The sequence below is a fragment of the Peromyscus californicus genome, unplaced genomic scaffold, assembly GCF_007827085.1.
Source record: "Peromyscus californicus insignis strain IS unplaced genomic scaffold, ASM782708v3 Scaffold_8__1_contigs__length_139910024, whole genome shotgun sequence".
NCBI lineage: Eukaryota > Metazoa > Chordata > Mammalia > Rodentia > Cricetidae > Peromyscus > Peromyscus californicus.
The window spans coordinates 36592440-36606889 of record NW_026294606.1 but is presented as its reverse complement, the minus strand read 5'-3'; the positions used below and the strand labels follow the sequence as shown (position 1 = coordinate 36606889).

Sequence of the window (14450 nt, the reverse complement as noted above, 5' to 3'; positions counted from 1 at the left end):
GGACTGAGTACAGTTATTCATGTATGTACGATATATGTATATTGTAATATATATGTATATATACATACATATATATTTATAAATACATTATACAGACACACACCTATTATATCTGAGGTGGAAACTTGACTGAAGATAGTATTCAGGTAAGCATTGTCTTGAATTTGAGCACACACTATGGTGGAACTTCTGAGAGATGTAGACATCTTTGACTCAATCATGTTCCTTAAGTTGGCCTTCATCCATGTTCTTCTAATTAAACATTATCAACACATTATTAATCCATAATAAGTCTGGAAATAGTAGTTTCTTTGGTGCCACTGATGCTGACTCTATGCAGAACTGATGCTTGAATGTGCCTCAACTGGATTCAAGGGAAGAATGGAGAATAAATTTCTAGAATGTGATTACTTGACCAATTTAGAGATCTGTGATTTTGTAAGGGGATTATTCTTTTTTTGGAGACTCATGACAATGCCTAGAGTCATTTATTAGGTTGATGTAAGTGAACAGACACACAGCCAATCCATAGTAACATAAATAATTATAGCTTCTTGCTTATTGAGTGGAAACAATCAAGTTGAACCATTTGATCTCCTGATCTCAATGAGTCCAAATTCACAATTTCAACAGCTAGCCATTTGAGCTGTTATATATTTTCTGGAAAGTATCCCATGAAACAGAAGATGTTTTGGTGTAGGTGCCCATAGAAGCCTGTAGCACTGTTCCCTTTTACCCTCATGTCAATAAAGAAAAAAAAATAGAATTTGAGTTATACTAAAATTCATATGTGTATCCATATCATGCAAATAGTCTATTCTCCTTTCATGCTGTTATTGATTGCACCAGTAATGAATACAAAACTCTTCTCATTAATAAAATGTGGTTATAAAAATTGAAAAGAGAAGAAAAGGAGAACATTTACTCATATTTTTTCAAGAATCCCCCAAAGCACTCTATTAACACTGATGCATTTAACCCTCAAAAAATTCTCTAACACAGGTATTGTTAGGCTGACAATAAACCAAAGCTTCAACAGGTCAAACTAAAGTTGTATTACATACATGTCAAGTAAGAGTGCGAATCTGGGATTCATGCAACTCAAGCCCCCACTCTTAATCATTATGCCACAAAGATACCAGCAGCCAATTTTGCCATCTAATTTGTCTGCTCCTTTCCTTCATATGCATTACACATTTTTCCTCACAATTCCCATGGTATCCCTCTCCTTTTTTCATTTCAGAGATAGCTTTCATGTATGAGTCTGGCAGTGAGCGTATGTTAAGCGTATCTATAGTCTGTCATGATTCCTTCTTGTGTTAATATTGAAGACAACACTCTATCATTATTATTCACCTGTGCTATTCACCCAAAATGGGCTGCTCTGCTAGAGGCAAGGAGAAAGAAGTTATTTAGACCCAGAAACATATAAATTTAAATGCAATGTTTTTCAGGGTATTTTTGTTTAATAATCTGTAATACTCTATGAATCACAAGTAAATACATAAGAGTTCAATTTGATTCATCAGTGTGAAAAATCATTGGGGGCACTCAAGACTGACAGTATTAGTATCTCTTTCACCTGTGTCAGGTCCTGTGGACTTCTACAAAGTCTCATCAAATGGCAATGGAAACAATCAAACAGATATCACAAGGGAAGATGGTAGAACACAGAGGGAAAACATACAAAATCAGTTTAGCTTCATATTAGAATAAATAGTTAAGACTAATTACCTTTATTTTAGCAAACTCTCCTCCCATGGCATTAATTTTCCATTTCTAAAATGTGCGTTATATATGGAAAAACTCCTCTGTACATTTATTAATTACAAATAGATATTACAGGATACAATTTGGCACAAACACTGTATGTATCTACCATGCTACAAGTTACTTATTTTAAAGCAATCTTCTATCATGATTGCTTAAGCAGAAGACCTTCTGAGAGCAGTTATCAATATTTCACATCCCTGGGATACCTGCTGATGCCCCTGGTATCTGCAGTGACTGCTCTTCCAGGAGACTCTGATAATATGCTGTCAAAAGCCAAACATGTGCAGGATAAAAATCAAGAAATGCTAGAAGGAATTAAGACCTTACTTAGCAGGATAAGCTGGCTCTTCACATTTCTTTGCTTATCTCCTGCCTGAAAGAGGTGATTTATAATAAGAAAAGAATTTTGCAATATTTATTTGAAAGAATGAAATTCAGGCATCCAATTTATGTATAGTGGTCTTCTTAAGGATATGCTTGCAAAGCCAAACCCCTCTAAGGTTTGTTAGTGAGAAACCTCATACCAGTGATCTCAATAGAAAATAACTTTACCTCGGAGTAATTTAGATAATAGCTTTCTGGGTGGGGTGGACAGTCATGTTTAGACTCTACACATCTTAACACATTAAATGAAATGTTCATCATGTCGAAAGCTTTGGAAAATATATATAATATGGAAAACAGATTTACTTGAAAGATGGAAAGGATCAAGAAACTCTACTAGAATCCCAAAGATAAGAGGACACATCAGGGAAAATAAAATTCCCTGAACTGAAAGAAATGAGACTAGCCCCTACATTACCCTTTAATTAAAGCTATATCTACAACCAAATAACAATGTCAGATTCTCCATATGTCTATTTCTGCATGGACATACCTATATGGGATCAACTGCACATAAAAAATGTATAAACATCTCTTCCTGTTTTGCTTGGCTATTGTATTCATAATATGTTCTGATACATGAAAATCCTTGATTTCTATTTCTTAATGTCTCCCAAACTCCATTTAAAATTTAGAAAGAATATGCACTGGTGTTGGGGAGAAATTTCAGTCTGTACATGCTTTCTTTCTAATTATGAGTAGCTGAGTGAACTCCGAAAATGTATATAAAAAAGAAAATGTGCTGGCTTCTCTTCCAATTCCAGGAAAGGGGAGGTAGAGGTAAGCAGATCTGTGATGAGTTTATGTAAAACATAAGAAGGGAAAGAAAGAGTGTCTTAACCACACTCCAGGGCAGGCACCTTGTCAAAGAGTAGTAAGCCCATACAAAACAGACTCCGTGTGTGTGTGTGTGTGTGTGTGTGTGTGTGTGTGTGTGTGTGTGTGTGTGTGTGTTTGCATTTTTTGTTTCTTTGAATTTGTCTTTGTTTGTTTGTTTCCACATTTGGTGGGTTTAGTTTTATTTCCTGATATACTTTTAGAGAATGAGAGTGAACATGAACATGAAATTGGATGAACAGGAATGTGGGAGGATCTGGGTGAAGTTGGAAGAAAGGGAAGAATATAATCTTATAAAATATATTATATGTCACATGTATGTACATAATAACAATTAATTAGAAAAGAATGTATTTGAAAGAGATCCAGGAGGAGACTATAGTAGAGCTTTAATGTAAGAAAAAGAAAGATGAAATGATGCAATTATATTATAATCTCAAACATAACAAATAATTAAAATATGCTATATGTAATTTTTTAATTTAAAAAAACAGAAAGTGGTCACTAGAATAATTTTCCTACGGTTGACTATTGATCTCTAAATGCTTGGACATACAAAACTACACAGATTCATGTTCATTCGTATATATATAAATGTACACAGACACAAACACAAAAAACACACAAGAAATTAATAAGGACTAATAAGTATTAATAATGTGACTAATATCTGTCTTTTGGTGTTTAGGTTCAGCATGAAAGCAAAGAAAATTACTGCTCTACTTGGTGGTGATTGGCAAATTTGCAATCATCCAAAAAAGACGTTCAACCTATTGACCTTTACAACCTATTCCAGTGTCTACTCAGGTATACACATAAGGTGACCATTTATCTCGATGACCTGAAGTGCAAAATTGTCCATGACAAACCTGCTAATCACACAGACATTGCATTTGCTACTGAGATGACCCTAGATGAATCACTTTCAAGGCTTCTAATTTTTACCTTTTGTGTTCATGCATGGCTATAATGTACGTCTTCTTATAAAAAATGACTCTTTATAAATGTCAAATTCTCGACCATTGCCAGTAGTCTATCTTGGAGGTATCTTTGCGGATTTCTGGGGACCTCTCTAGCACTCTGCTTCTTCCTATTCCCATGGGGTCCTCACCTATCATGGTATCTCCTTCCTTGTTCTCCCACTCTGTTCCTGATCCAGCTGGGACCTCCTGCTCCCCTAAGGTCTCTTTCCCCTGACAGTTGCCCTCCATTAACACCCCCTCACATCCAGTTTGCTCATATAGATCTTACCCATGTCTCTGTCGTTGGGCTATCCCTGTGTCTTTCTTAGGATCCTCTTTACTAGGTAGCCTCCCTGGAGTTGTGGCAATGGTTGAGAGAAAGCCCGAGCTGACCTACTCTGGTGGTCAGATGGCCGAAAACCCTAACAGTCATGACAGAACTCTCATCCAGTGACTGATGGAAACATATGCAGACATCCACAGCCAAGCCCTAGGTGGAACTCCAGGAGTCCAATCGGCGAGAGAGAGGAGGGATTATATGAGCAAGAGATACTGAGACCATGATTGGAAAAAGCACAGGGACAAATAGCCAAACTAGCAGAAAGACATTAACTATGAACCAATAGCTGAGGAGCCCCCATGGAACTGGATCAGGCTCTCTGGATAAGTGAGACAGTTGATGAGCTTGAACTATTTAGGAGGCCCCCAGGCAGTGGGACCAGGACCTGTCTTTAATGCATGAGCTGGCTTTTTAGAACCTAGGGCCTATGCAAAACACTTTGCTAAGCCTTGGTGTAGAGAGGAGGTGACTGGATCTGCCTCAGCTGAATCTACCAGGCTGGGCTGATTCCCCAGGAGAGAACTTGCCTTGGAGGAGAAGGGAATGGGGGGTAAATTGAGGGGGGGAAGACTGGGAGATGGGAGGAGGGAGGACAGGGGAATCCATGGCTGATACGTAAAATTAAATTAATTATAAAATAAAAATAAATAAGTGTCAAATTCAAACTGACAGCTTTTCACAGTTTCTTTTGCCATTTTATAAACAATTTAGCAATGTTATGACATGTCTATAAGTTTAACAGAGATTCAAGATTCTGATTCACTTGAGGAAAACTTCTAAGGGCTGGATAGAAAGTCCATAGACAAACTTGGAGGACAACATACCTAACAATTTATCTAGATTATTTTCTGATATGCTCTAGGTTACACATTGAACGCAAACTCTAAGACATTCATGTATAAACATCACTTAAATCCCACCTGACCATGGCTCACAGCTCAAGAAACCTGGTCACCTGGTGGAGCCCACTGTGAAACTTACAGAGAGCTTAACTGAATAGGGAGTCATCCTTCTAGGCAGCCTCCTTGGACTTTGCTTCTTCCAGAGACCTCACCTAACCTCTGTTTTTCTTTTTCCAAGCACTTCAGCTCATGTGTGCCTATTCCAGGTAAATCCCATGGTCTGTTTCTTCTGGGCAGTGCAACAGTTCTGATATTAATTTAAGTAGCTCACCATGTTGGAGAGTATTTCTCAATTCTTACAGTGTATATGTGTTTGGAAAGAGGTTCCTAATTAATTTTGCCAGGTTCATGTACTGAAGCCCTTGAATTGTTACTTCCTGAGTATAACAAGTTTTCCTGCTGCATGGAATGTTTCCCTCTCCATAGAACCCATGTCATTTCACCTGCTCCGATTTTAAGAAGACATCATAAGAAGGTTCCCTCCAATGTGCGAGGTTTAATCTCAGAGGAAACTGTTACAACAAAGGGTACACTTCCTTTCTTCCATAATAGAAATCTCATCTCAGATGAGCTCACATGGTTTTCACATCATACATGAGAAGACAAAGATAAAACATATACATATTAAAAGACATTTAAAATAACAGAGATTATATCAAAATCAAAGGAGTTCTCACTTCTATTGACCTCTTCATCCAGTCTCTGTCTTACATCACAGCACCTAGGAAAGCTTACCAGAACCTGGAAAGTCCTATATTCCAACCACAGAGGCCAGTTGACTTAATTTGTAGAGAAGCATATACTTTTCTACTTCCACCATTACCTGCAGACATCCTCTATACTATAAAATATACAGCACACATTATAGATCATAACAAATGGAACTATGAATGAGATTAACATTTTCTGGGGCCAAACACTGTGAGATTAAGGTTGTTTCTGTTTTTTATTGTTGACAAATTTTTGTGGGATCTAACAAATTAACCCACCCTGGATTTGTATAGTTCATTCCTTATTAAGAAGATAATAGAAATTTGTCTCTTTTTGGATGTCAGCTATACAGCCTAACTGCTTCCTAGCTGATAGACACATAAAAATTTTTCAGTAAAAAACTTGACAGTCAGTTAGCAAAAGGTGGACCATGTCTGTGCTCAGAATATATTTGCCAAACTAGAACACACAGAGGATGATGGCTAATGTAGCAGAGGATTTTGGATTATTGAATATAAAAGCAAAGAAGATGCCATGGAAAAAAGGAAAGGGTTCATTAAGGGAGTCACTGGAAGGCAAGTGGTAAAAGATTTGTGTAGAGACTAAGCAGGTTATGAAAGGTTCAAGGTTAACTCTGCATCTCTGTGCACTTTACCCTTTGAGGTAAGTACACTAAAGGTGAATGAGATACACAGACATATGGTTCACATCATATGTTGAGAGATATCCTTAAGGGTGAACTGTAAGTGGGATTTGTGTTACTGGGAGAAATGGGAACATGGTACAGTGGAAATTGCTGATTTATCCATGGGCAGTTTGAACTGAAATTTCAGACAATAATCAGCCTATTCCTACCGAACCATACATCTATCAGAACCTATAGGGTAGTTAGTGGGGCAGTAAGCATAGCAGAATAGAAAGGGCCATGAATATATTAACTACCTTAATGATCTATGTGTGACACTTCAACTGATTTAATTTAGTCAGCACTGTGCCTGGTGACAGACAGTATAAGGTAAGGGTCTCAGGCAGACTGAGTCCAAAGTATAGACAACTAAAGAGTACAGTATCTCACCCAAGTTAATAGTCTATAGCTCTCAATCCTTGTTAAGAAATGAGGCCTCTTTTTACTCTGATACCTTGATACAATGGTTCCTGGTACTCATAGAGATTCTCCACACACAGAGCAAGGTAGAGAACATTATATATTCTCTTGAAGCCGGTCACTGTGTGCAAACTTTTCATGATATAATGCTATCCTCTTCATGGCTTGTTATTTGCAAAACTATGAGAAAAAGGAAGCAAAATAGAAATTAAAGAATGATTAGAAGGTACCGATCATATTTGAAAAGCATCACATCAGATACTTTCAAGTTAACTGAATGTATTAAAAATACCTTTAAACATTTGTTTTTCTGCCTACTTAATACTGAGAAATTATTTACCCTGTGAGAAGAAAGCTTTTGGGGGGGGGCGGTTTGCAGGATACATCAATAAATTCATATTTTGATAAAATGTTGAGAATAATTGATTGTTGTTAGGAGATACTGACCCAAAACTCAAAAGATAACTGATGGAGAGCATTTGCCAAGACCTGGAAAACTCATGGAACTTTACAGATGACATGGCATATAAAAATATAGAACTCTGGTCTAGAGAAAAATCATGAGGAAATACATACATTTTTCTCCATGACATGATTCTGAGCCATTAAGGAACTTAGATGACATTTGTGATTTCCAAAATATTTGAACCCTGGACCTTGTTGCAAAAGGCAAAAATAATGCATACAGAGACAGAACTGTGGCAAGAGTGAGGATTATTTCAATATTTCCTGAATGGATAGAATCTTGCAACTTTTACCTAGACCAAAGGCATTGCTTCCTTCTGCTCCTAGACTTAAATGGTCATGGGTTAGTGTATTCTGTTAGTATATATAGGAGGTGATGAGCTGAGAGAAGGCAGACTCAGGTGCAGCAACTTTCTTGTGTTGGAGTCCATCTCACAGTACATCTTCTCAGAGATGCAGCTGTCATTGACTCAACTGTCCTTCTGTAAGTACCACTTCATCCATTCTCGTCTATGTTATTAGTGTATGATTTCATGAAGATGGGTTTGGATAGAATACATTCTTTGGAGCTATTGGTGCTGTAATATTTAGGGAACTGTTGCATTTTATAACCTGAAGTCAAGTCAACAGTGTGCTGAGAATTAATTTCCTGAAACCAGTTGCTAAATTAACCTGGAGATCAGTGGCTCTCTAGGGGAATTCTCCTAACTTCTTCTGTGAAGACATGTGCCAAATAATGCCCATGGACATTATATATTACTTTAACTTTGTTTACTTTTATTTTTGAATTTGACATAAGGATATCAGGGAACAGTATTACAAGTTTCTAATGAACACTTGCTTTTAACCATCTTCCACTGCACAGGCCACCTTCTAAAACAAAGAAATAGTACAATAAAAATAGCCAAATGACCTGAAATTGAGAAGTTGAACTTTTTTGAGAACTTAGGACTCAATGGCATAATTGTATCAGTCACAGAAGGAGGAAGTAAATAATGGGTTGCCAGGATTGGGATGCTTTTCTCCTCAAATAAATCCACCTGTGGAAGAGTTAGATTTTGGAACCTTACTTAAACAAGGAGAGTAGGTTTGTGACTTTACCAATTTGTTGCATGCAAGTAAATGATGAATAGAAAAGCAAGTTTATTTTAAAAAGTCATCTTAATTTTCAAGTGATATTTGCATGAAAATAAATTAGTAAACTATTTAACCTTAATGAGATGGAAAACAAATACAAATTACCAAACATTAAAATCTGAAGAGAATGGCTTAAAGACTCTGTCTCAGAACCAATTTTATCTCAAAATGTTTGCAAATTTTTGAAACTCTACAAGGGCAAGCCAAAGCCGAGGTAATTCTCCTACCTTACAAGCTATGGTTTTGAGAAACATCACTATTCAAGTATGTTTTCACATTGGACAATTTATTCCAGTTCCATGTTTTCATGACCAATTTTGTAGCACAGGGACCTCAGAACAAACAGTATACACTATATAGCATCACTAATGTACACTCATTTCAATGGGTCATCTCAGTTTCATTTCTCTTTACAGCCGGGGCACTGCTTTTGCTGGCCTTATCAAATCTGCTCCTTTGGGAGCATGTGATCTCCTCACCAAGTCCCCGTTTGTCTACTGGAAACCTATACCAACGTGTGGTTGAATTGTCACACTACACCCATGGTCTTGCCTCAAAAGTCTTCACTGACATTGTAAGTACTGAATAGTCTCTGAATGGACAATCAGAAAACCCAACTAATGAAACAATAACCTATTATGAATCAAATTTCAAACGCAATACTTTTAATGGTGAAATATAGACACTGAATCATGGGCAAGGAACAATGGGATGCTTCATGAAAACTTAAATTTGTAAAAGATGTAGTAACTGTACAACTTTTAGCAGAGATATTTTTAAGCAACTTGTTAAGATATAAAGTCCAAAATACATGGATCAGGGCACTGTGAACTCTTGTCCTTTGAGAAGGAGTCCTTTCTATGTGGCATTTTCACTTAGCACTCTGTAGATTTCTAGTGGAGGAGAAATGTGTAGTAATGAATTGTGGGAGTAGATTAAAACTAAACTACACAAAATCTTATTAAGCAGAAAGAAATCGCAACTCATAATTCTAACATGCTTAAAATTATTGTTTTCAAATTTTCAGAGGTGAGTGTCTCATTGAAAAGTACAGTCTAGTTTTCAAAGGAAATATTGTCTCAATTCCTAATAAACATACTCGATTTTGTCAGGGGGTGTTGTAGATGCTCCCTACAGGGAATCAATTTTAGAAAAGAAAGAATTCAGTGCAAAATTAGAATATGGAGCATACATTATAGAATTGTGGTGAATATGCATTTCCCTTGCGATTTTCACTCATTAGTCTTTCTTTCATTAAAAAAAACCTATATCCATAGTTTTTCAACTGCATAATATTCCTATAAATCCATTAAACTTTTACAAATTTACTAATTGTCAGTATTAAAAATATATGCTTTTGATAATAAATTCCTTAAGTATATATGTCAGTCAATTGAAGATTCTATTTATATTTATATTATTTATTATATTTATATTATGTATTCTATTTATATTATATATGTATAGGTAATATATATAAAATAATGTTTTAATTCTTTATTCAATCACTGGTGAATATTTTCTTAGAATATGCCTAGAATTTATGATTTATTTGACATCATGAATAGGATTGCATCCTACCTTTACCGAGTGACTGTGTACTTAAAGTAAATACTTATTTTACAAAATCTGCCTAAAGGAAATAGGCTAATGAGTATCAATGGGACCATAATAATGAATATGCATGTGTCATAAATGTATGACCTTTACCTCCATAAATAGAAAAAATGATGCTTAAACCTTAGGTGTTTTACAGTATGTGTATTTCTCAGTGATTTCCTTCTAAACAATACCATTTAGGAAGGACAAAATGACAAGAGAATAGCAAATAGGGGAAGAATATTGGAGGGTAAAAAATTAGATTGCTTCTGCCACGGACAGAAATTGTAGGCAGACCATTTTCACTTCATTCCTGTTTCAATTTTTCTATATTTATCATTTGCTATTAAAAATACATCTATGAAATTTGTTACTGATGTGGTTATGAATATATTTGTTCAATGTTTAATGCTAAGAAATCAGAACTTTCTATTTCTTCCAGAATATGAAGTTTGGCAGGAACATTTGGAAACAGAGCCTGATGTTGGGCACCTGCCACACTGCTGCTATCCCTACTCCAGAAAACAGTGAGCAAGTCCACCAAACAAAAGTAGGTTTCCTCCCTGATTCTGACAAAAACAATTGATGTAATATACAGGGTAGTTCTGCTGTGTGTGGTTACTGGGGCCATAGTGCATGTGGTAATCTCAGAGTCAAGAGAAGGGAAGAAGAAGGAGCAAGCAGACAATGACACCATATGGTTGATAATTTCTCTCTAAAATAAAAGCCTCTTCACATGATAATAGGTTAATAAATTGATCACCGTGTTTTAACAGCACATTGTCTGTGGGGTTGTCTTTAATATTATCTGGGAAGCTTTAATATGAGTTGAACATCCCCAGTTGACTCTGCATTTACATATGTGTTGAAGGGTTACAGATACAGTAGTGTTTATGGTATAATACTAAACACTCTTCTGGAGGAATGTTACTTAAGGACCAAAGATTCATTTGTTTTATTTTTAAAGATTGTCTTGGTCGTACTTTCATTTTTTTTATAATTTATGAAGACTTCCTCCACAATTACTCAGCCTTCTCTTATGTTTCAAGTAAAAATTAGGTTAAAGCCGGGCGGTGGTGGCGCACGCCTTTAATCCCAGCACTCGGGAGGCAGAGCCAGGTGGATCTCTGTGAGTTCGAGGCCAGCCTGGGCTACCAAGTGAGTTCCAGGAAAGGCGCAAAGCTACACAGAGAAACCCTGTCTCGAAAAACAAAAAAAACAAAACAAAAAAAAAAATAGGTTAAAAGGAGGTTCCTCTGAACATGTTATCTTATTCTCAATGATAACCTATGTTGTGATGAACAGTGAATATATCAGAACCTATGATTTATAACTGTTTTAACATCTTCCATCTCAGTCTTTGTCATAAAAATTCTAAATATGATTTACAAAAAATTCCTTATATGTACACATCTCACACATACAATCTATTTCCCCTTCATGTTTATTACTAGAATGAGTAACCTACACACAAACTCTTCTCATAAATAAAATGTGAGTTAATAGTGAGAAGGTATATAAAGAGGTCAGCATTTCCTCAGATCTACTTACATTGAGACCCCCCCCAAAGCAGTCCTTTGTCACTGATCCTTTTAATCCTTACAAAAGTTCTCTTGTACATGGTATTATTAGGACCATAAGGAACTGAGGCTCACCAGGACTACAGATGGCAGAATGTACAGCAAAAACAATACATGAGCTGTTTGACATGCACCCAAAATCATTGTGAAGGAAAATCAATTCTATTTGAGAAAAAATTGTAATTCTGTGATAGAATATTGTTATTCCTATATTGCAGATCATGTGCTAAGAATGTTTTCTATACTTCTATTAATATTAAATCAATACTGGAGTTCATGACCTTCGTCTACCCACCACTTGTATTAACCCTGTTGTGCTTTAATTATTTTAATGAGATGTTCTTCATGATTGTTTAGTCAGAAGATCTTCTGAAAGTGACCATCAGTGTTTTACAAGCATGGGAAGAGCCTCTGAAGCACATGGTGGCTGCCGTGGCTGCTCTTCCAGATGCGTCTAATGTTATGCTGTCAAAAACAAAAGAGTTGGAAGAAAGAATTCTAGGCCTCCTGGAAGGACTGAAGACCATACTCAGTAGGGTAAGCCCACTCACACTTCATATTCCTTTGCTTATCTCCTGTATGGAAGAGGTGATTTGTTTAATGGGAAATGAATTTTTCAAAACTTCACTTCTGAGATTGAAATATATGTATATATATATATATATATATACACACACACATATATATATATAATTATATACATACACACACACACACACACACACACACACACACACACACACACACACATATATATATTACATTATATCCAATTCATTCACAGCCTTGCCAATAAGAAGAGGGCAGCTGTAAATCCTATCTTCTTCAGGTTCTTTACTGAGAACTACACACACCGGTATTCTCAATAAAAAGTAGCTGCTTCTCAGAGTAATTCAGAAAGTAGCTTTTATAGGTGGTATGGATATTCCTGACTAATTCAGAAAATATGATAACAGTCTTGGAACTCAACCTTAACACATTTTAGAAATGTTTGATATGTTCTTGAATTTGGAAGAATACATTATATAAAGAATAGAATGACTTTAAAGACAGAAGATTAAAGGAATATTCTTCTCAAACCCACATGTATGAATGCTGCCTCAGAGAATAAGGTGAGAAAACATCAGCCTTTATGTTGGCCAATTGCATGTATACCATGAAAAAATATCTTTCAGTTTATTACTCAGTCTACTTCTATATGGATATACCTCTTCTGGGACCAATGACAAATCAGAAAATATGCATTCCCAAATGATATTTACTTTAAAAGGCCTAATGCCTTCAAGATAATATATGACAAAACTAATACATTTCCTTCTAGTATAATTTAATCTTTATTAGTTTTATAGAATAAGGCTCAGGACAGAATCAGGCTATAAATGCCTTCTTTGGCAGCCAGGAATTTGATCCTAGAATTCACATGAAAGTAAAGAGATGTAGTGAATATTCTGTAGTATCCAAACATTTAGCAGGAAGAAACATGGACGTTCCTCGTGAGTGTCTGCTAAAATAAGAGAAATTACCTCAAAAAAAATAGAGAAATTCAGAAGTCAACTGTGGAAGTTTAAACAACACCCTTTCTGATCTACAAATGCTGGTGCATGAATTCTGGTACATGAATATGTACCATATATATACGTGAATATCTATATATGTACATATATGTATATACATATATATATATATATAGTCATTTACAAGAAGATATTACTTCCAAGTAATACTAACAGTGTAAATAATCCCTTTTCTTTCCATGTTTAGGTCCAGCCTGGAGCTGTTGAAAATGATTATACTTTCTGGTCTGGATGGTCAGATTTGCAGTCATCTGATGAAAACACTCGTAATATTGCTTTGTATACCCTGGGCCGCTGTGTGCGCAGGGATACACACAAGGTTGACAATTATCTCAAGGTCTTGAAGTGCCGAGATGTTCATGACAACAACTGCTGAGCTCATATCCTGTCCTTTGCCACTGAGAAGGTCCTTGATAATCCAGACCTTCAAAGCACCACTGAGTCTACATGTGGTGTATTCCTAGGTTTAATTGGTATGTTATTAAAAAATAAACATTGGTTCTTTAAAAATGCTGAATTCAAAATGAGGATTTGTCAATGTTCTATGGGAATTTGATGCAGAATTTAGTAATGATATTATGATATTCATATCCAATATTTTCCACAAGTTTAGTTTATAGAAGTCAAGAGACTACTTATATTATTCAGAAAAAGTGAAGTGATTTAACATATTAGAACCAGAGCAAGATTTTCCCAGTAATAAGTAGATCCATTCTGCCAAGAAATTGGAAGTTTATGAAAACAACCTAGAGGGAATGGCCACTTTCTCAAAGTCTCATCACAGACAATATAATTTTTATACTAACATTAAACACAAAACACATTATACACACACATACATATATATATAATATATACAAATATATTGAGATTATAATATATTGTAACATTTCTCCCTTCTTTTTCCTCTCTCCAAGTCCTGTTTATTTCCTTTATTCTTTTCTTTCAAATTTGTGGCCTCTTTCCTTCATTAATTGTTATTAAGTTGCACACACACACACACACACACACACACACACACACACACACACTCCTAAATATTACCTACTCAGTCTATATAGTGTTACTTGAGTTCATGTTT

General features: G+C 35.7%; 1 protein-coding gene across 1 annotated transcript; it reads left to right on the top strand.

The window, feature by feature from the left end:
* The first annotated feature begins 7932 nt into the window (after nucleotides 1–7932).
* LOC128102885 (prolactin-3B1-like) lies at nucleotides 7933–13745 on the top strand. Its single transcript, XM_052726777.1, has 5 exons — nucleotides 7933–7963; nucleotides 9033–9190; nucleotides 10658–10765; nucleotides 12153–12332; nucleotides 13557–13745. Exons 1-5 carry the CDS (start codon nucleotides 7933–7935, stop codon nucleotides 13743–13745), a joined length of 666 nt encoding a protein of 221 aa, XP_052582737.1.
* Nucleotides 13746–14450: the final 705 nt, after the last annotated feature.